Source organism: Astatotilapia calliptera, chromosome 5 (genome assembly GCF_964374335.1).
Source record: "Astatotilapia calliptera chromosome 5, fAstCal68.1, whole genome shotgun sequence".
Classification (NCBI taxonomy): domain Eukaryota; kingdom Metazoa; phylum Chordata; class Actinopteri; order Cichliformes; family Cichlidae; genus Astatotilapia; species Astatotilapia calliptera.
Window position 1 is genome coordinate 5,799,120 of NC_137426.1, and position 21,734 is coordinate 5,820,853.

Sequence of the window (21,734 nt, forward strand, 5' to 3'; positions counted from 1 at the left end):
TCGTAAGCTGAAAAATGAAATTCACATTAAAGTATCCTTAACTGCACTTGCTTGAACGTCTGCTTGAGGCTTGCTCAACATGCCGGATAGAGCCCATACTTCAATTTTAAAGAGACATGCTAATTACATGTCTTTACACGTTAATGAAACATGTTTACACTCCAAAAAATATTATTATCATATTAGGTTCCACCATCAGATTCACCGCTTGTTGTGCCATCTTGGGGTTTTTTTTGCAACCAAGAAATTGCTCATCTCAAAGTCTATGGGTTAAACTTACCTATGGTAATATACATCTTTAGTGGGCAGGGCCACTTTGACACTTGCAAAAAAAGACAGCCACCACAGATGGTGGCTGTTTGCTAGGATTAGCTTCTGCTAATTTTGAATCAGTGGTGTGCTATTTGGTCCCCGGCCAGTATAAAGAAACGTGTGCTCTAATTGATGAATCTATGTATTTATTAATGTATGGATAATTAGTACAGCTTTAACCAAGTTTACATAATAAATGTAGATAATATTTCTTTTGTTTTTAGAGAATTATAATAGTAGTAATAGTATAATAATCAAGCACAAGCAAGGTAAACAATAAAAGTTAAAGTTTATTACATGTTTATATACAAACAACCCTGCAAGGCACACATTTGTTTAAATAAGAATATACAATACATTTTATTCTTGAAAGCAAACAATTTTAGTTGTGTACATATATATATATGTATATATATATATGTTAATAGAAGTCTGTTTAGTGTTCAAAGAAGAAAGAAGGCCCCAAATTGCAGATGTCCAGTCAGCACAGATAACAACACAAAAGTGACCAACATAACAGTTCCATATACTTTCTTAGGTTCTTAAACAAAAAAATACAAAAACATTGAAAAGACCGTGGTAAAACTTTCCAAGCCTGCACTTGCCCTCTGTATTAAGAATATAGTACTTAACAAAGACATTAACTCATAAAGTAAGAGTTAAACTCCATATCCATAGAGAAGTATAGTTAAGCTGGCTGTATGTCATCTATAAATGATAATGAAAACCTTTGTCAGTGCTGTGAAACACAGGAAAAAAATTTTTATTAGATTGTTTATGTTACTGACAAAAAAGACTGATTAAGGCCATTGATACTTAAGACACACTGCTTAGCAAATTTATTACACGACCTGTCATAAAAACAAGAAAACACAAATATCTGTCAAAAATGTGTTTAAAAATGATATTGCTAATTATTAGTCAAGAAACAAACCAAATACCTAAATCTGTGCTGGCACACTGACCCTCTCTCAGAAATTAGAAGTTTATCAAGCATAACGTTCAACCACTAAGATTTTTGTTTTTCTGTTGAGAAATCCAAGTAAATAACTGTGATTTGGCATGTTAATCAAAAATAATAATGCGCTTTTGCACTTTTTCAACTTTTTTATGAATAGTAACTTTGAAAATTCATGAATAACACATATGATATTGTAGCATTATAAATATTTTGATTAGAGAACTTATTGGTGGATTAACCATTACGGAAGCATAAAACACGATTTTGGTAAATATCAAAACTGTTAATTCAGGGAAGCTGTGGCATAAACCTTACATCAGGTGATGGTCTAATAAAATTGTTAAGCACTGCAGGTTTGTATTTGGTATGAATATTTTGTGGTTTAAACACAAAAAAATAGCATTTTTAAATATATGGTTTTACTTTTTGTAGAAAAAGGTGAAATGAAAGTTGTATTTCAGCTAGACTGAAAAATCTATTTTACTTTTCTTTTGGAGGTCGTCTTAAAACGCATGAAAAATTTCAGGGTATTGGCAAGAATCCACATGAACAGCATATCATAATAGCTCCATTCTGTACATTGTTCAGTACAGACTATTGATTATGTAGCGATCAGCCGTGACATCCTGTCACTCCATTCGAGCTGCCTTTATGAAAATGTTTGTCCAACATCAATCAGGACTTTTGTGAAATAACTTTTGTTATTCACAACAAAATGATTTTGTTCACAGCACATAAAGCAAAGATTGAAAGATGAAAAGATTCTCAAGACAAAGGCCCATCTTGACTTATGAAATAAAGATAAACAATGTGATGACAAAAAACTAATGTCTGGGGCTTTAAGCTTAGAAACATTAAGATACAGGCAGTCGTACTCGTACAGTTTGTCATCACAAAGTGTCATGACATACTGTGACAGATTTGACAGATGCAAGCTCCCTTAAGTGGCTACTGACTTGCACCAACGTTTTACCTTACAAATACAAGTTCAACAAACAACCATCGTTGCATTGCTGCAGTTCATTCCATAGAAGGATCAGGAGATGCCTGACCAAAGATGATTTTTAGAGGCTTAGGAAGGCTTGTCAGCATTATTCCCAAGCCTCCCATCGTCTGGAGTTTCAGAGTTCCCAGGCTGTACCATAAATTTTATTGAATATTCCTATTGTGACGTTCCGGCCTTTATCATGCCAAGAGACCAAGTCGCTTGACCTTAGCAGACAGGAAAGAGTGGATTATGAAGACTAAGGTCTTAGGGCAACAATGCAGGTCCAGTTGCTGTAAGAAGATACAGATATGTAAAAAAGAAACATGATTAAATGAAGGAAATCCATATCATTTTGCTTTTTTTAAACATTTCTATAAATGCATAACAAGCAGGTCAACCCATCTGAATCGGAATTATCTGAATAACTTACAGAGTGAAATATGATTTGTAACTGTCTGAGAGGGAGCATGTAATGTTTTTTTTCTTAAATGTCAAAGAGATGGCTAACACACAAGCTTAGGTAGAAATCAAATTTAGTCAAGTTCACCATCTGTCTAACAAGTGAGCACTCAGCACTCAGAGTAATGGTACTAATGATTTTACTGATGCATTATTGCCCTGAAATGTCACATATTTCACTTCAAGTCAAAATTGAACAGAAAACAGGGGGAAACTTACTATCTCAGCCTCGGGACCTCCAAAATCAAGGAACATCATCCGAACGCCGTCGTCTGAGGACATTCTGAGGCGCTCAAAAGGCTGCTGGAGGAGAACATTCTTCCTGACACCCATTTCTTCGGTGAACAGTGTGAAACCGTCATCGATGTGAACTCCCAGCATGCACTCTTTCCCATTCCAACTGCAGACTGCCAAAGCAGAAAAAGCAGTGCTTATGTGGTGTAAAGGTCAAGTAATGATTTATTTGTGATTTCATTAGTAGTATCATTCAGTATTGATACAGGGCTACAGAATGCACTTTACTAAATGTGACACTGAAAAGACAGAGATGCAGTTTAAATAGTTTTTGCTGTAAGAAAACAAAATTGTTCCAAATTTTAGTTTAGTAAAAGAAAGTTAGAATTAGTTTCACATATTGGAATTAAAAGAACCATTTTTAGTTTATACTGGAAAGTTTTTGCATCATTTTATTCCACCAGCAGAGGGCAATGTGAAACCTTTACTACACAGCAAGGTTTTACACCGCATGGCACTTGTCTCAGAAAGTAGGACTACTCTGAGCAGTAAATCCAGCTGTAAAGCTGTAGGGGGTTTTACTCAGTCTAGATGTAAGCAAAGAGCTAAGACTTTATATACTACAATACATACGACAAAATGCTTTGTCTTCCCTCAAGCTCCTTATAAAAATCCATTGCAAGAAAGTTTGGTTTCTAAAAACCCAAATCTTTTATTAAAATGAAACCAGAAGAATTGTGCAAAGATTAGGGACGTTCTACAAAGGGGTACAGCGTGCAGATCACTGTGTAAAGAACAATAAATCGCACTAATCCTGCTTTGTGAGACGAGCCTCTGTTTTAAACTGGAATGTTTGTGTGTGTCTGTTGAACAGAACCAAGTCTTAAGCCCAAGCAGGAATTGTTTGGTTGAAATAGATTTGAGGTATATTTATAGACATGATTCAAATGTCTGAATCAGTCCCTGAAAAAAAGTCATGTTGTACTCCTAGTTGGATAGTATTTTGACTTTCAGAAGGCTCCATTTTTATTCCTCTTCAGCTTCCACCTCTAACAAAACCTTGTTTATGTCTGAAAATCGGTTCGGATACGGAAATGTTACCTGCCATTACAGGTAAATTCTTCTTAAAATATTGTTTAGTTCAGGTTAACAATGATTACAAACCAGTGTTTCTGATAGTAATGGGGGGGGGGACCCAAAACCAAAAAACTCTTACCCTAACTTACAGCATACAGACGCTGCTAACTGAATTACATAATTCATGTGTACTCTAGTATAGAACTGACATCACCATTTGGTATTTAACATGTAGTGGGCTTTTCTCTTAATACATCTGAATTTCAGATTTATTCGTAAAAGAACTGTAAATGAACCAAAAACTGAAGAATCTTTTCTATCTCTGTACCCGTGGTGACCTCCTTGGTAAGCTCAGCAGCATTGTGGCAACCCTCCACCAGCAGATGAGTCCAGGTCGACAGCTCCTTAGCAGAATCCACCCTAAAAACATGTGTCTCCACGCCTTGCTTTGTGCCTGAACGTAGGCCAAATGACAGCTCAGAATCCAAGACTGGAGAGCTTTTTCCTGGACCAGAGTGGACCAGTCTGAGAAAGGAGGGTGTGGGGTAGGTGAAAGAGTGGGGAAAAAAAGTGTATGAGAAAGATGATAATGAAGACTTATAGAAAATAATGTGGCCATAAGAGCAAATGATGTTGCAGACAAACTGCTACAGGGCTACAGAGGAGAGAAAAAACAGAGGAAAAACCCATGACTCATAGGTTCTGTTTCCACATGAATATGATGTTATTTGGCAAAACGTCCAACAGTCCAGCTATGGAAAGAGTGAGCATGTGTTCTCTGGGCTAAATCAAGCCAGAGGAAGGCCTGAGCCGAACAGCTTCTGAGACTCCATCGTTATGTGAATGCGTTGATATAAGAAAGAGAGCGAAAGCACAAGTGTCATGTTATGTAGCGTGTGCTGTAAGGGTGGAAACCTGGTGGTGATGAGCGGGTGGCTCTTTGTCGGATTGTTGAGGCTCTCTTTGCTTTCAGGACACGAGGGATACAAGAGCAGGTCCTTGTCAGTCAGCACAGCCAGTACGGGTTTCTCTGGACCCTGAGATACCTGCGCACGTTGAAATTTCTATCAAAACTTCAGAAATATTTTAAACTTTCTATTAGGCTGCAGATCAGTTTAACCATTGCTCCCCCCCCCCCCCAATACCTGCTCTGTAATCCAGCCCAGATGTTTGACTTCCATGCCAGGCTGCATGCTCCTCATCTCCTCCTTCACTCGTGGTAAAAGGCTGGCAGCACCAGCCTGGATGGCATTGTACCAGGATTGGGCCATGGCAGGGTCTTTTGCCCTCAGGAACACAGAGTTCTTTTTGTTGGATGAAATCACCTCAAAATACCTGGCAAATGAGATGACAGAAAAAGAGAATGATGCCAGAAGAAAAACATAAAAGAGGTGGGAAAAAGCTGTTAGAGGAATTAAAAAGACATGGCAAAGTGACTAAAGCTTAAGGGTGAGGAGGAAGTTTCAGATTTTAACAAAGAGAATGTGAAAAAGACACACGAAGAAGTCCCTTTTACAAAGCCATATCATTTTCATGTGTCAGATATTTTTTATCCAAATGCATAAACTGTATGAAATATTACATAAATCGCTGAAGCTTTAACATGTAATACCTGTTTTCTGTGTCTGGAGGGCACTGTTTTCGTGACACCTGGCACATCTTCAGCGGGATGCTCCGGGGCTCCTTCACCTCAGCAGGGGAGAGCTCAGTGCCCCTTTGAGGTGTGGAAGGGGGAGAATCCCACGGGAGACCTGCTCCAGGGGACCCAGAGCTTTTAAAGAAGGCAGACATCTCCTTGATGTACTTCACTGAAGCAGAGTGGGAGGGTGTGGGAGATAAGAGAAAAGGCAGAAGAAGTAAAAGAGGACAGAGAAGAGAAAGAGAGAAAAAATGTAAAAATGAAGCCTCCAGGTTTGGAGATGAGTTGAAAGCTGTAACACTTAAGAACTGCTTCAAAGTGGTGCAGAAATCAACGCACAGTACAAAGAGCTCTATGTCACAAAAGTTCTCCCATACAGAGCCTATGATGTTTATGTTGCATTTCTGTTGTAGGTAGTTGATTCTGGCATGTCTTTAGCAGCCACTGGTGCCATAGAGAAGATGTAATCTGACACTCATATCTCACTCGTGTGTCACATGTCATTCTGGTGCTCCAGCACAAGGATTATCAGTAGTGACCGTTACGGCGTCTCTGTTTGTGCTACTAACAGTGGCATTCTTAGTGCCAATATCAGTTTACCTGTTATTTCCTCAAAAGCTTGTTAAGCCCTGGAAAAACCTAGGTGCACTTGAAAAAGTAATGTATTTATAAGCTTGCCAAGGTCCAAAATGTGGGACTATTTAGAAAAACGCAACAGAAAATAAAGATGAAAAACAGAAAACAAAATATACATTCCATCCATCTCAGGGTCATGAAGGACCAGAGCCTATTGAAGGTGAGATATACTCTGGACAGGTCGTCATCACAGGGCCGACACATATACACAGAAAACCATTTACAAGTAACCTCACATTCACACCTGCAGCCAGCTTTTTAGCAACAGATGTCTTTGGATTCTACCCAGAGAGCTGTCCACTGCTCTACCCTCTCTAACAACAATAATAACAACAGTAAAAATAATTTGAAAGTTCAGTAAATGGAAGAGTCTATAAGTGCACCATGGCACACTGGTGTGAATATACATGTGTGTCTTTGTGTGTCTAAGTGTGTGTTTTCAAGATGACTATCTTTTTGTGGTTTGAAGGACCACATGGAGGTGAAACATCATGAAACATGATGACATCACCGAACTATCAGTGTGACCGAGGATTCAACAGCAGTATCCAACAGCTTACTTTGATGAATATGGCTTTTGATATATATAGATCAGTAACCCCGACCCATTAACAGTTAGGACTGGCTAAACTGATTGTGAAGCACTCTGTTACTGGTCATATGGTTGAGTTTCCAAACCACAATGTTTGAGGAAAGAGTAAAGCACAGCAAGAAATACAATGGTAAACTACTGATCAAAGTCTAGCTAAGAAACCCTGTCAACTGATGGATGTAAAGGCACAGGAAATCCTTGTAAATAACAAAGATATTCTCAGGGATCAAGAAAAACAGAGACATGAGTTAGACGGAGAAGCTTATGCAGCGCATAAAACTTGAAAATCTATTAAAGGTTTATTGATGCGACATTGTTTGAAAGAGAGACGTCTCCCCGGGCCAGGAGCGCTCCAAGGTTGACTACAGATGTGTCAACCTGTACTACTTCTACTGAAGTCTGGACTCTTGGGGACAGGGGAAGAAAACAGGTAGGCTTTCACAGTGTTGAAAGCTGATTAGCATTCATCTGACCATATGTGCTGGGAATGCAGTTCTGTTCATTGCACTGGAAGGCCAGGTTTCTTCTTCCGACAAGCCATCACAATTCTGACACCATATGTTGTGGAGTTCTTTCTTGCAAATGCCTAAGAAGTTAGAAAAACACGGCCCGAGGTGCTTCGTCATAAGGACTTCCAGTTCTGTATGGTGCATGACTGACACAATAGTGTCAGGACTTTCACATTAATACAACGGGAGGTTAAGAAGTGCAAAAACACACATCCATCCATCTATCCACCCATGTTTAGAAGTGTGCTAAAAACATATTTATGAGATCTTTATGCTGTCCCGTAAGTTAAAGACAGATTTGTCTCCTAATAGCCAATGTCAGTGTCAGAGGTACATCTGAGGGGGAAGTTCCCAGTTTAAATTTGAAGAAAGAAGCTGTGGCTCATGGTCAGCATCTTAAACCCAAGGCTATGGGGGTGCCCATAATTTTTGGTGGATATAATTAAGTGTTATGAAATTGTTACTGTATCTTATTCTGTACACATATCTTTTTAAACGCAGTTTTACCACTCACACACCCAAGCTCAGATACCTAAACACACCACCACAGATGGAGTCCTCTGCTGCAGTCCAAAAGGCTGTGTATGGCTTTAACAGCAGTAGCCACTGCTGGAGTAAAAATAGCCCAGAGGACGTGGCAAAGCAGTAGGTTTAAGGCAAAGCTTTGGTTTCACATGGGAAGTGTGAAGTGCTCTGTACAAGAGGCATGTAGCCAGAGGGCAAGCAGAAGAGTCATAGCACAGGACAGCAGGAACGAGAGAGGAGGCTTTTACTTTTCCCAAAATAGAGATCCTGCCAGATACACACAGCCTTCCACTTATTTAGCTTCCAAGCATCAACTCTCTAACAGTGCACGTTTTATTTGCCAATTTAGGGAATGTTTACAAATTTTCACTCTTATGGAAAATTGCTACATTGCTACAACTGTGTGCTTTTAAAGTAACTGCAAGTATCCAAACGTGAGTAGTGTGCAGAATATTGTCAAACTGTCACATAGTACGAAGCAAGAAACCTGCATGAGCAACATTTATGTAAAACATGACTAAGGTTCTTTTTCAGACGTGCTGCTATGAGCATTTAGGGATTACAATGCATGTGTGAAGAAGTCTTAAGATGCTCCAGCAAAGGGCATGACCTAAATTCTGAATAATTCTCGGAATAATTTTCTCTGCACCTCTTTGTTTGCAAACTAATTTTCCATACTTTTCAAAAGTAGTGTGGATCAATAGTAATGTTTTGGATCTAAAACCTGTCTGCGATGTTTCCCTTTTCTCTCTCTACAGAGATGAAGTCAATTCCTTTGAAATTTTGTTAAAGATTTGCTGCAAAAATCTTAAAAGATTAAGATTGAGGAGTACAAATTTTCTCTCAGCAGTCTGCATGGAGAGTTTCCTTGAATACACATTTGTGACTCAGACACAAAATTTACACAAAAACGTTTTCACACACTTGCACCTGGGTACACATGTAGTAGCGAGTTTTTTTAATACTTAATAGTGCCATTCTTTGTAAACCTCAGAGATAGTTGTGTAAGAAAATCTCAGTAGTTCAACCGGCTACTTCAGCAAATGCATTTTATGGAACTCACACAACATTTTTTGGTTTACGGGTTGGTTACAACCAGTGTTTTTTCACTTCCTATTTTACCTTAAAATCTCTCATAGCTATTCCTGTCTGTTTTTAGCATCGCCTGTGTTTTATTATCCCATTATTTCTCCTATCTTAGCTCTCCAGACTTCATCCAAACACCTACTGCTCTGAAGTCAGCAAAGTATGCTGACTTCAGAGATTAATAAATGTAAAAATTGCCTATACTTAGTATTTTTCAGCAGAATTTTATATTGCCTTGCAATGTAACATAATTACTGAATCTTCGAGCCTCATAAGTGTGTAGCTTTTAAGAAGGGTTTCAAACTTATTACAAAAACAAAGAACCACCAAGTGACAAAAATATTCCATATACAGAGCGGGTAGTAATTTCCTCCCAAACTCATGTAAAAGAGTGTTTGCCTGCTTCAGCAGACCATTTGAACTGATGTGAAATGTGAGCTGTCAATAAGCGACCACAACAACAGAAAACATTTCCATGCTAAGAAAGCTGCTAAAGTTTTTCAACCCTGATTTTATATACTTACTGGCTTTTTTAATTCAAATTTGGCAATGTGGTTGATAGCGCCCATTTCTATCGTGTGACAAACTCAGAGCACATATCTAATACTGCTTTACATGGACTACATGGTCTGTGGATGTCAGTATAGTGCAGCCAAATGACACTTCAGTGACATCTGTCTAATAAGAAGGCCTCAGTTACACAAAAAGCACAATTTCAATAACAACAGATTCTTCAAAAACACTTTAAGAGAATATAAGGAGAGCGAACATAGTCGTGGCTAGAGGTGCTAATATCTAGCACATAAACATATTTCTATTCTCGGTGGGCATTACTCTTTATTATGTAAGGGTGAGATTATGTCTCTGGTGCTGCACAAACTGCACAGCAGAATAGGTTGGGAGAAAGCAGCAACTATAGAGATGTTTACTTTTATAATCTCCCCAAATAACAATCTCGATGTGATAGCTTTTAAACATAGTGCCGTATTAAAAAGAGAGGTGAGACGATAAGAAAGATGGAGAACTGAAAGGGGTGTAAAATGGAACGAACAACATAGAAAAGAGAAAGGCAGCAGGAAAAATGAAGATTGGGAGCAAGAAAAGAGAATATGAACGAGCGAGACAGGCAATACAGGGAGAGCGAATATACAGCTTAGCTCAGCCAGAAATGTTGCCATGAATACCAGTGGCGGCTCATTCAATACAGGGCTAAAATTAGCTGAGATGGCACTGTTATTACTTTAGCTTATCTGGCAGCCAGTGAAACTACTTTTGTAGTGTGTGCGTGTCTGTGTGAGAGAGAGTTATGTGTGGGAGTAAGTGTGCGCATGTGAGGAGGTTCTTTGCTTCTTCTGCAGGATCTGCCACTAAGCTTTTCATGGTAAACTCGTCACTTTTACATTGAACCTAACAACTCCTAGCCAGACACTTTCAGTCAGCTGAGTTCCAGCACAGTTTGCTTAACCGTAACTTGGACATTACAAACTGCCAAATAACACTTTAACTTGTTCGAACTCTAAACAGCCAGACCTGATTATTATGCTGATTACCTAATATACACAGAAACCATCACATATATCATTAACCCATCACTGCTAATGCTTGTCTGAAGCCATCCATACCCAGGAGGAGCATATCAGGAGGCCAGCAGCTTAAGAAGTTAGGCATGAGCTGATATGTTTTCAGACTTGGCACTTATAAACTGAAACTGGACCAAACAATACACTAAAGCTAAATACCAGCCCTTCGTCCGCTTGCCACTGGTTACTGTGGGAGCAGCTGGAATGTGACTGGGGAGTTGCTGACCTCAGAAGCATGTTGTTGCCTCTGTAAACTATGTCAAGCAAAGAATGTCCCAATGTTACACCTCAGGGGAACAATGTTATGGGTGAAAACAACGTCATAAATTACTGTATAAAAAAGTGAAACATGTTCAGTACATAGAGGTCAATTGAGGCAAAACAAAAAAAAGAAGAAGAAAAAAACAGGTTTGCAATAATCAATTATACAAAAATGTGGAGTTCATGTTTCGCAAAATGTAAGATGTGGACTATTCAAGAGACGATGAAAGTGGACATCAAACAAATGAAAGATTTAGCAAAAACTCCAGACTGCAAAAAGGAAAATGTTACAGATACATTATGAGCTCATTTCGGTCCATTTCATGTTCTGTCACTATGTAATGGTTTCATTCTGTGTTCAAACATCACCTTTTCATGTGTGAAGTTTGCTTTTATTTCCCAATGGAAAAGAAAACACGTTTGTTTTTTTTCAGCACTTCTCTTAAACTTGTAAACAGCAAGATTCTGGGCTGGACTAATGCTAAACAGTCACCACTGCTCAATCGATAAAGGGCAATGCTGCAGAGACAGAACAACTGATTGATTGACCACTATTGATAATCAGGCTGAATGGCTTGTGACTAAATTTCATCATAGAACACAGGTATGGTTAAAAGTCAGATATGTTATGTTATATATATATATACATATATTTCTTTCAAACTTTCAGTAGACGTATTGAAGTTTGGTTGACATTTTACACACAAACATTGTTCTGTGCTTGTAAATAAAGGCTTAATCTAACAAATACGTCAATGGTGATGTTCATGCTTGGTATGTGAAACTTTGTTTTTTAATAGGTTTATAGGTTTGTTTTGTTGTTTTTGAATTTAACCACAACACAGAACTGAATAAGTGAAAGAAGATGGATGTATGGATGTATGGATGGTCTACAGGGACAGGGAAGCTAAAAAAGACAGGAGCTAAAATGTCTAGTTTCACAAGGGAATGCTTTAAGACAACTGCAAATTATGCAATTGCAGAAGTGATTGTGCTGGAAGTGAGCACAATAGGAACTCCTTTAAAATAAATACTTTACTAATCAAAATCAGTCTAAAAAAAGTTAATGATCAGGATTAGGCTTCGATATACCAAAACCACAAGTGGGGTTTGTGAACATTTTGAGGCGTATGGTACACATACAAGGAAGAGGAAAAACACTCTCGTCAGAGCCTTTTCTTATTGATCCCTAATTTTGTGGGCTGTTAAATGCCAGCTTTACTGTATGTGTCCCTATTCTATCACTGATTAATGTGCATCTCCTTCTGGTCAATTACCTGGGTCTATATGATTTAGATAGGTCTGTCATTCCTATAGCCCATTTCATTAAAATCATGGATATATGCCAACTTTGGGAGGTGTTAGGTATGACATAAGTGAGAGAGAGAGAGAGAGAGAAAGCAGAACACAGTGAAACTTTTAAATGAACTCACATGCTGCCAAAGAGATTTGATTACTTTGCATAGTGTGTCAGGAGAGTTAATTATCCTAATTCAACAAAGTGAAAGTGGAGGAAACTTGAACTGGATCTGGCAGAACACAAGAACAGAGTAGAAGGGATGCTTGGTGGCAAATGTTCACTTTTCTTTTGCTTATGATTGCTGCCTAAAGGGCAAAAGACTCATCGATTTATAAAGTATACACAAACTATTTTTCCACCTCAAATGTGCAATTTTAGCTTCCAACGATTACAAAAACACATTTATTGAGAATAATATAAGTAAATATCGCCCACTCCATCCCCAGCATGGCTAAGGGGCACAATGCTGTGAGACAGTTCAGTGGAATTTAAACCTGTAGTGAAGTAAGAGACTGACACAAAGAGTGGGCCACCAATTTAACAGGGGCCTAGAATCGGGGCAGAGGGTTCAGAGAGGGCTTGTTAAGTAAACTTGATGACACTGAGGGAGAAAGGGCCTGTTGGAGATTTGTGATTTAATAAAGCTATGTTATTTAACTGGTTAATCCATTCCCTTGCTGAGTGTAAGCACAATGTCCTTACGGGCCAGCAGCTCTGAAGGAAAAAGGACCCAAGCTTTGTGTCCACAGCGTTAGAGGTTTCATGGCAGGGTTACTCACAGAGATTCAGAACAATCCACATAACACCACACATTACCACAGAACTACACTACTACTGATGTCTGATCGCATCCAGTCTGTTAGACTCCTCAGCCATTTCTAACACTCGCTGCAAGAGAGAAATATAATAATGGACAGTGGCAGCAAGTTTGCAGCACTGAGAAGGGTCGTTTATATTTATTTGCATTTCATAAAGCAGTCTTAGCGGAGTCATCTTAGCGATGCTGAATTAGCATTTATATTTCTGTACTAAAATTCTTTGTCACTTTTACAATACATAACTACTAAGAACAGAAGCAGGACGAAAGAAAAGTTATTGTGACATCACATTATCATATTTAATGCATGTGCCACGTAAGCATTTAAAGATTTGGGGGACTAGATAGGTGCAATTTATTCTTCAGAAAGTGCCAAATAATAATCAACAGCAAACACACCTTCTCGTGTCCTAGTAAGATCTAACAGCTGTGTATTAGCCAGGTTAAAAGGAAAGGAATCATGATCACAGTAATAATTATACTGGCATAAGAAACCAGTCTGTTTGCTGAATACAGACCTTAAGAACACATCAGTGTTACAAACTATATACATTCATAGAAAACACACACACTCAGTTCTGACACTATTTGGGTGATTATAGCTTCAATTCCAAAGATTCACTTTGAGCAAAGATGCACCAATCAACAAACCAGGGACTGAAATCAGCCAATTTTCAGTTTTCTCGTGGGTGTACAGCAACTCGCTTTCAGTTAATTATTTGTAGTTCTTTCCACTACCACAGCACTTTACTTTCAGTTGTTTCAGTGAGAGAATCCTGCAATTTACTGCAATACTGTTAAGTTTAATAATTTATTTTTTTTATGAAAGTAATAGTCTGCATTGAACAAAGGTTGCCCACATATGCTGTCAGTTGTACCCCTTAGAAAGAGAACTGGAATTATCAGAAATCTTTATCTTCATCTATCTTTATCAATATAGAACCATAAATTATTCTCCAGTTAGGAGAGAAGTAGTTTTAGGGACACACGTTCCAGATGAAGGAACAAAACTGATCATTCCAAACAACGGGACCATCCTGCATCTGCTGCCACCCACCAGATGAATACATTACCTCAAACACAGAAATACAGACGATCGCTTTGCTGACTGGACTGACACAGCTCAGCCACGACCACCTGAGAATTTGCAGTCGGGACGTGTTAATTAAGAAAATCTCACCTGCCTCCCTCACTACCTTTCTAGCATGTCCTAAAAAACACACAGGTCAATCTCTGGATCAGGGAAAGGGAAAAGAATCATGTGTGAGTGCTAACTCATGTGAAAGTACAGTCTATTTACAGATTATATCATGTGTGAATAGATAAGAGGGCTAAGACATATGCTGCTTCAGTAACAGAATCTCAACTTGTACAGAAGCTTTTTCAGACAAGGAATGAATAATCTTAGCCAGCAGCATGCTGTGTCCCAATGAGAAGCTTAAAACTTTACTCTCCACAGTCATTATGTTCCATAAATCACTCGCCTAACCCTACTTAAATCAATACAGTAAGATAGAGCAAGAATATATATCTCTGCTGGCCTTGCTTAAAAAGACTATATGGTATGTATCTCCCTTTGAGGGGCTATATTCACACATGTCCTTGAAGAGCTTGATTTGTAGATATGAAATATGATTTTAGCCCTCAAAGCAAAATGTAGCTCAGTCTGGTCCTCATTATTCTTCTAAAAGCGACTGAGCTCTTCATTTTGTAGCCAAAGAAGTGACTACTTACAAAACCAGAGCTAGAGTGGCTATTACATACTCTTTAACAGGAACCCAGTTAAAGGTCAACAAAAAATCTTCTACGTAGCGTGCCGTATAAATGCTTTGATCAGTTGTGGCCCTGCTGTTTGTAAAGCACCAGTTGTGGCATTTATTGATTTCCATACAGGCAGGAAATCGCAGAAGGAAAGACTCTAGTTGAAAATACACAATGTTATTGTGAATGCTAGTACAAGAACCAATCATATATTGGATGTTCATCATTGAGCCAAATACACAATATATTGCATGCTTACACTAATTTTTAATTTGATAAAAAAAGTATTAGAAAAATATATGCATTTAAATTCACAGATATGGAATAAGAACCTTCATTCACTCATTAAATAAAATGAAACAGTGTTTGCAACACACAGGAATTTCTGTGTGCATGGTGTGATCTGAAGTGTTGCCAAATCATACAATACAAGCCTATGTTGAGGACCCATATTACTCCTCGGAAATGTATTGTAAGGGTTAAACTGAATAGTCACATTTCAGCAAGAGAAAATGTTTTATCTTGAGGTTATATGCACAGTACTCCAGAAACCCAGTAAAAGGTAACTGCTCAAATGAACTTAACTTAATGTGTAGCATCAGAGGGAGGGAGGAGTGAGCACAGTGGTTTGCACTTTGTTTTAATTTGCCTCTGGTGTTGGATCAGTTATGAACCAAATTGATCTGTTAACAGGAAACGTCTCATATGTCTGTTAAAACACAGCTTTTACTGACATCGTGTAAGCATGTTAATAGCTGAATGCTACAATATGTGACTGAAAAACAAACAACGATGAATGCAGTTCCACATGTGGCACAGAGTATATTCATTAACACACGGACAGCTTGAGATTACACTGTAAACAATGTTTTGCTACACACAGATACACAAGTATCTCTGTGTAAAGACACACAGGTATTACCTCAGAGATTTCAGGGTTATATTGTGAAACTGTTTGTAACAGGTTTTGCAATGCAGCTCTGCTCTGGATAAATCCCGGGCTCTGCCTGATTCTCACATTCCAGGACCTCGCTCGCTGTCCTGAACAATTTCTAAGAGAACGTTTTGCCTTTTTTTTATCAGAAACATGTTGATTCTCCTTCAGCTTTCTTTCATTTATCTGAATTGTGACACTGTTTTCAAAGAGAAGCACAAATACATGAAACCTTGGCTTGCAATGTATTATTTCTGTTAGAACATGCCTCACATTCCCTCATCAGATTATTTTTAGCAGCTAATTTGCGCAGCTCTTGGTAGAATGCTTCTTATTATTAAAATGAAATGACTGCGTCTTTGTACTGTACATAAATTAGCGCATTGTTAGTAGATCACGCGCAGAACTCCCCTTCGAAGTCTGTCCTATTTTGATTTTTATCACTTTGAATGATGTATATTTAGTTCTTCGAACGAATTAAGAAGGATATAAACGTATTTTTGTACATTCAGGATTTTAATTTGTTGTCAGGACTTCCTCCACCTCTGCAGTCCATCTCTTGCTTCTGCCTTTTACAATCCGCAAGGTCAAATATTAACAACAATACTCAACATGTGAGGTTTACTCCATAAAATTATTATATGGATACACTTCTTCAATTGACACATATTGCACAAACCGGGAATACAAACTCGCCATATAATGTAAGGGAACTCTCCATCATAAATTTTAATATACATAGAGAGAAAGAGGCCTGAGTTGCGTGAATGTGCGAGAGCGAGACATCGGAGAGATTAAGTTTGGAGTTAGCTCTAGTTGAGAATGCTGACAAAGCATCCTTCAGCTAACACTTATCACAAACACAAATGAACCTCTTCAAATCAAGTCTCACCTCAGGCCGAAACACATTACCGTTTGTGCATATTGGATGTTCACAATCTGACAGCTTCATAGCAAGTATTAATACCCTTAGGTCTGGGGGGATGATGGAGCCACATTTATTAAATACAGTCAAATGTGCACACACTGTGTTCACTGAGTCTTCATCTTAAGAGACATAATGATTCAGATTCAAAATACAGCCTGCATGAAAGGCACAGCCTGAACAGCGTAGCAACACATGACTCAACACAAGCCGTCACTGATAGTTATCTCTTGGTCCCTGGCACATGTGATACATGTGTAGCCATTTACACAGCATCACACTGTGCAACTGGCTACACAGTGTGGCTAAAAATTAACAACTGATGGGAAATGCACAGAAGGTGCTGGCTAGCAGTTACAGTTCAGAAAAAACATGCACATCGACCGTTGTTCAGTATACTGGAAATGGTTCACAATAGCCTGCCATCAATGACGATGTTTAAATCAGGACAAATCTGCAAAGTTGACTAAATGTGTGACACCCAGGAATTTGAGTGTCTATGTTTGTGGGTGTGTGTGTGTGTTTGCAGCACTCTACTTGCACTCCCGTGGGCAGACAATCCACAGTGTGTTGACAAAGCCAACTCAAACATCACACAGCCAAGAGTCAGGGCAAGGCCACAAAAAAACATCTATAAAAGATGTTTTAAACCTACGCAGACCGAACATGTCCTATTTGGCAAAGCATCTTACTGACATATTTCAAAGAATTTAAAGGAACAAAAAGTTACCAAATGTGGGAGATTACATAATTATAAATTAGTATAGTCTAGTATCTCCTCCATTTAACACTGGAGGAAAAGCTGTATGCACCACAGAAAGGTCTGTCTAAGAGAGACAGTCTCACATCCAGCTAATTTAGAATTGCCACTTAACCTTACTTGCAAGTTCTTGGGCTGCAAGCCACCTTGAAACCCTGAATCGGGTAAGTGGTTAAGAAAATATATGCAATTAAGAAACCTAATCATGCAACTTATCACAAGGTTTGAAAAGTAATTTTTTTGTACGTGTCATCAAGTTTAGCAATGCTGTACTTTTTTTCTAAACAGCCTACGAGAATAAGAAATTAAGATTTGTTTTAACCTGACGTTTCACATCTCATACAAGAAGCTTCTTCAATTCTAATTTGTTTTAACCACATCTCACTTTTGAAACTGACACACTTTTCTCTAACAGGAATAAATGGGAACAAAGTCAATAAATAATTCTAACTAACCAACCTCCCAGCAGGGATAACAGACATTAGGATGCTTTATACAACTAACAGGACATGTCCAAAACATATACCATTCCTGCTAAAATAATTTTAGACAAAGGAAAGACTGCAACTATAGAGCTTCCATAACTAAGCCTATTTAATCCCTGACTATGCGTGCACTGGTCCAGAGAACAGCTACCCTAATGAAAAAGACAGGACAGAGAGAACTGCAAGCGTCCTGAGAAATGGGCATAAGAAACTCTGTGATTCTCTGTGTCTTAAGCTCTTTGTCTCATTCCATCCCTCATTCTCCCTCTGTACACATAATCACACAAACACACAGAATCTCCAACTCTGCTGAACATTAGGTTGACATTAAGCACAAACACAAGCACAAACCTTTGAATCACACCATGACCAAAATGTACTTTTTATATGCACCTTTAAACATTGAACATTTCAGCAATTTAAGACTACAGACAAGCACATCTTGTATAGGTAATATTATTTCTATACTCTGGTATAGAATTTTTAAAATTCTTTTCTTAGCTACTTTAGATATTTCTCCTTTGTCCAAATAAGCACAATACACTGAAGACCCCTGAGGAGAATCTGTATGCTTTTGAGGACATACTGTAAGTATGCTGTAAGACCATTCATGTTTTTCCTTATTTAAATGAGGAAATGATCACATCTCTCATCATTCTGCTTTATGGCCAAATGTATTAAATGGGGCAAAGTAGCGTAAGGTTGCAGACACACAGAAAAAATGTGCAGGTGGAAGCTGAATTCTTTATTTATAAACAAATACATAAGCATTTCATTTGAATAATGACCAACACATTCTACCAAGAAGAGTGCACACTCATCAGAAAGGAGCACCCAATGAGCAAGCAAGTAATCTGCCAAGGAAGGTAGTACAGTGTAAGCATAGGTGTTAGGCATGTGTTTCTCTCCAGAAACAGCATGGCAATCCAGATCAATGAGCAGCAGTTGAAGCAGAACTGATACGCTTTTGATGGAAAGGGAAATTCTCTTTTAGAAATTACTGGGGACTGTGTGGGGTCTTCCAGGGTAAGACAGCCATTCTCTGGATAAATATTGCAGCTCAGGTAGAGCACTGGATTTATCCTAACAATAAAGCTGCAATATTGCAAACATTTTTATCATATAAACCTGCAATCTGTGTGTGCTAAAGCTGTAGGATGTGTCAAAGAACACCAAACATTACTGATCTTGCCCCATGCATGTGTTAATGACGGAATGATCTTTGCTGAGATTTTGCGGAACACGAAAGTGACCGACGTTCCAGAATACGGCAGGAAAAACTGAATTTTTTGTCAGCCGTAGCAAGGGAGAGCAATTCAGGTATGACTAGCAATACAGAGCAGTGCTTATTTTTTCCGTTCATTGACAGAGCCTGATCTATGATCTATTTATGGCTTATTTATTGAGTCAAAAATACACAGTGGCATTACAGATCAAAGGTTTACAGTTTTACTACTGTTTATGTTCACTGCCGCAATTTCTAACTCAGGGTATGCCGACCTGCTCCAACTTTTTAGTGGGAAATCTGGGTTGAAAAGGCATTCCTCAAAAAAAATCCAAATGGGAACTCAAAATTTTAACTTTGGACTTTTTCAGGAACCCACCATAATCCAACACTCACTATACATTGCTTTATTTTGACATATATATCCATATAGCATGTCGCAGATGTGATAACAGAGTTAAGTTACGAAACAAGAAATGAAAAAATCTGTTGGCGATGTTGCAGAGCTTCCTGTGTACGCTGCTGAATGACGACACACAGATGTTTCATTGTGACAAAAAACATAAAACAAAAAAAAGAAAATACAAAATTGTTTTAATACTGACTCTCAGTATCTTGATAACGTCAAATGTTAATAAGAACAGTAAAGTTCTATACTGTTTCATCAGAAGACCTGTATTATTGGAGCTCTGCTCTAATCATTCAGGATAAGGACTCCATGACAAACTGCAGGAAGGAGCCAAAGGATACCACACTCAAAGCTTTGAGCAATCCACCTCAGTTATGTGGTCATTCTGATAACATCTCCCACAGTCATTCCAAATAAACTCTTAGTGGCAAACATCAAAGCAATATCAGGCATCTGTTTTTGTCATTTAACAACTGTTAATGACACAACTTGCATTGAATTGCCTACCACAAACCTTCGGTAAATCACATTCGTATTATTAGTTTAAATAATCCCCACTTGAAATTTTATGCTCTAAAATGAAAACTATCTGTCTTTTATCTTCTCCTTCAGTTGCAAAATTGATACTCGACCTCTTTGATAAATCTCCATCTTTACTACTACACTAGAAAGTGTTGACTGTCGAGAGCAACTCCAGCTAATTCGGCAGTTTTGTGACCATTAATTATCTTTAGCGCCTGTTTATTTGGCTTAACTGTGACACTTTACTTGGCCTAGCCATTGCTGGCTCTGTCCTGATGGACTTCAGACATGGGTTGCAGGCATGACTAGACTTTACCAAACGAGGTATAAAAAACAATTACGAAAGCTCAAAATAAATGTAATCCTGTGTACTTGTTTTCTGAGTTTAACCTTCTACTGCAGGAGCTCATGTCTGCACAGATACTAAGCAGCCTTCCACCTTGTTCATCACGGGAGCTCTCACTGTGGTGTGTTACATTCTTTCCCGTACAATAAAAAAAAACTTAAACTTGACTCCTGGGATACCTTGGAAACATGGACAGCATGTACCCACCCCCAACCCACCCCTTCACATTCACACTTGCCTCAATGTCCTGACCTGTCCTTTGCAGCCTCTTTATCCTCCCTTCCTCTGTGTGTGTGTGTGTGTGTGTGTGTGTGTGTGTGTGTGTGTGTGTGTGTGTGTGTGTGTGTGATAGTGGAAATTTGTGTTCTATGTGGCACTATAGTTTCTTTGTTTGTGTCCTTTTAGTCAAACCTTGGTTGCCCAGGGAACAATTCTCCCACCAAACTATTCCAACCCTCCACCCGGTATTGCGCGCTCTCTCTCTCTCACAGACTCACACACGCACATGAACTCACACACCTACACACACAAAGTTTTATAACTCTGTGCATGTACATAGTGGAGTGGATGCGCACATTGTCTTGGCTGGCGAGCTGGCTGCAACGGCAGATGCATTTTCAGTAAGAGTCCAAATTAAGAATGGATAGAAACACAGCAGTAATGACAAACTGCTGCTCATTCATTTGTCATTTATGGAAACATCACAGTTGTACACCTTCACTTCATCAAACAATGCCTAATTGGTCCATGATGTTTTCACAGTTAACATTTTACAAAACTCATATATAAATCTCATCATTCCTCCTGATCCTAAGCCTAAAAGTTGTTGCTGTGACTGGAAAATGTGAAAAGAACAGGTTGTGATGCAGCAGAAGCACACACACAGGTAAAGACACCGCATGTTCGCACACTCACACATAAGCAGTCAGGCCATAAATGTCGCTGTGAAGAAATGCTGGCAGCTGTGCTTTTATGGCTTCATCTGGCCTGTTATATTTATCTGATACCCCCACCCTCACCCCCCACCCCATGTGCTATCTTTCTCATACACATCCATTGATATTCCATCAACAATATAATATAAGGGCCACAAGTAAGGTGAAGAAAGCTAGCTCTAATTGTTTTCCGCCAAAAAAATAAAAACACAGAATATTCACAAATTCCTATTTACAGTGAGAGGCTTTACGCACCTTCATGGTCACACCTGGGAGCTGCCCACTGTTGCCCTTTTCCTGTACTATTGGCTGCTAAGCAACTGTGTGGCCTATTTAAAATCATGTGACTCATTATAAATCGATAAAGTAAACACTGGTAAAATCATACCCAGCTGTGCCACATATGTGCCGCTGGAAATGCTTAACCCCTCACAAAACTGGTTCTAATGAGCAATT

At 38.6% G+C, this 21,734-nt stretch overlaps 1 protein-coding gene across 2 annotated transcripts in view; it reads right to left on the minus strand.

Annotated features, from left to right (window-relative positions):
• Positions 1-582: 582 nt before the first annotated feature.
• Positions 583-21,734, minus strand: part of snta1 (syntrophin, alpha 1) — a 31,607-nt gene continuing 10,455 nt past the window's right edge. Inside the window, exons 3-9 of one of the 2 annotated variants that reach the window (XR_013909174.1) lie at positions 5,644-5,839; positions 5,177-5,366; positions 4,947-5,077; positions 4,360-4,556; positions 2,940-3,127; positions 1,313-2,551; positions 583-1,253 (exon numbers count right to left, since the gene is read on the minus strand). Coding sequence is in view for 1 of the 2 variants with exons in the window: in XM_026166877.2 (XP_026022662.1) it covers positions 2,459-2,551; positions 2,940-3,127; positions 4,360-4,556; positions 4,947-5,077; positions 5,177-5,366; positions 5,644-5,839 (995 nt within the window). In the remaining variant the exon portion in view is untranslated. Of the gene's footprint in view, positions 2,552-2,939; positions 3,128-4,359; positions 4,557-4,946; positions 5,078-5,176; positions 5,367-5,643; positions 5,840-21,734 lie in introns of both variants that reach the window. The other variant, XM_026166877.2, reaches the window with a different exon arrangement.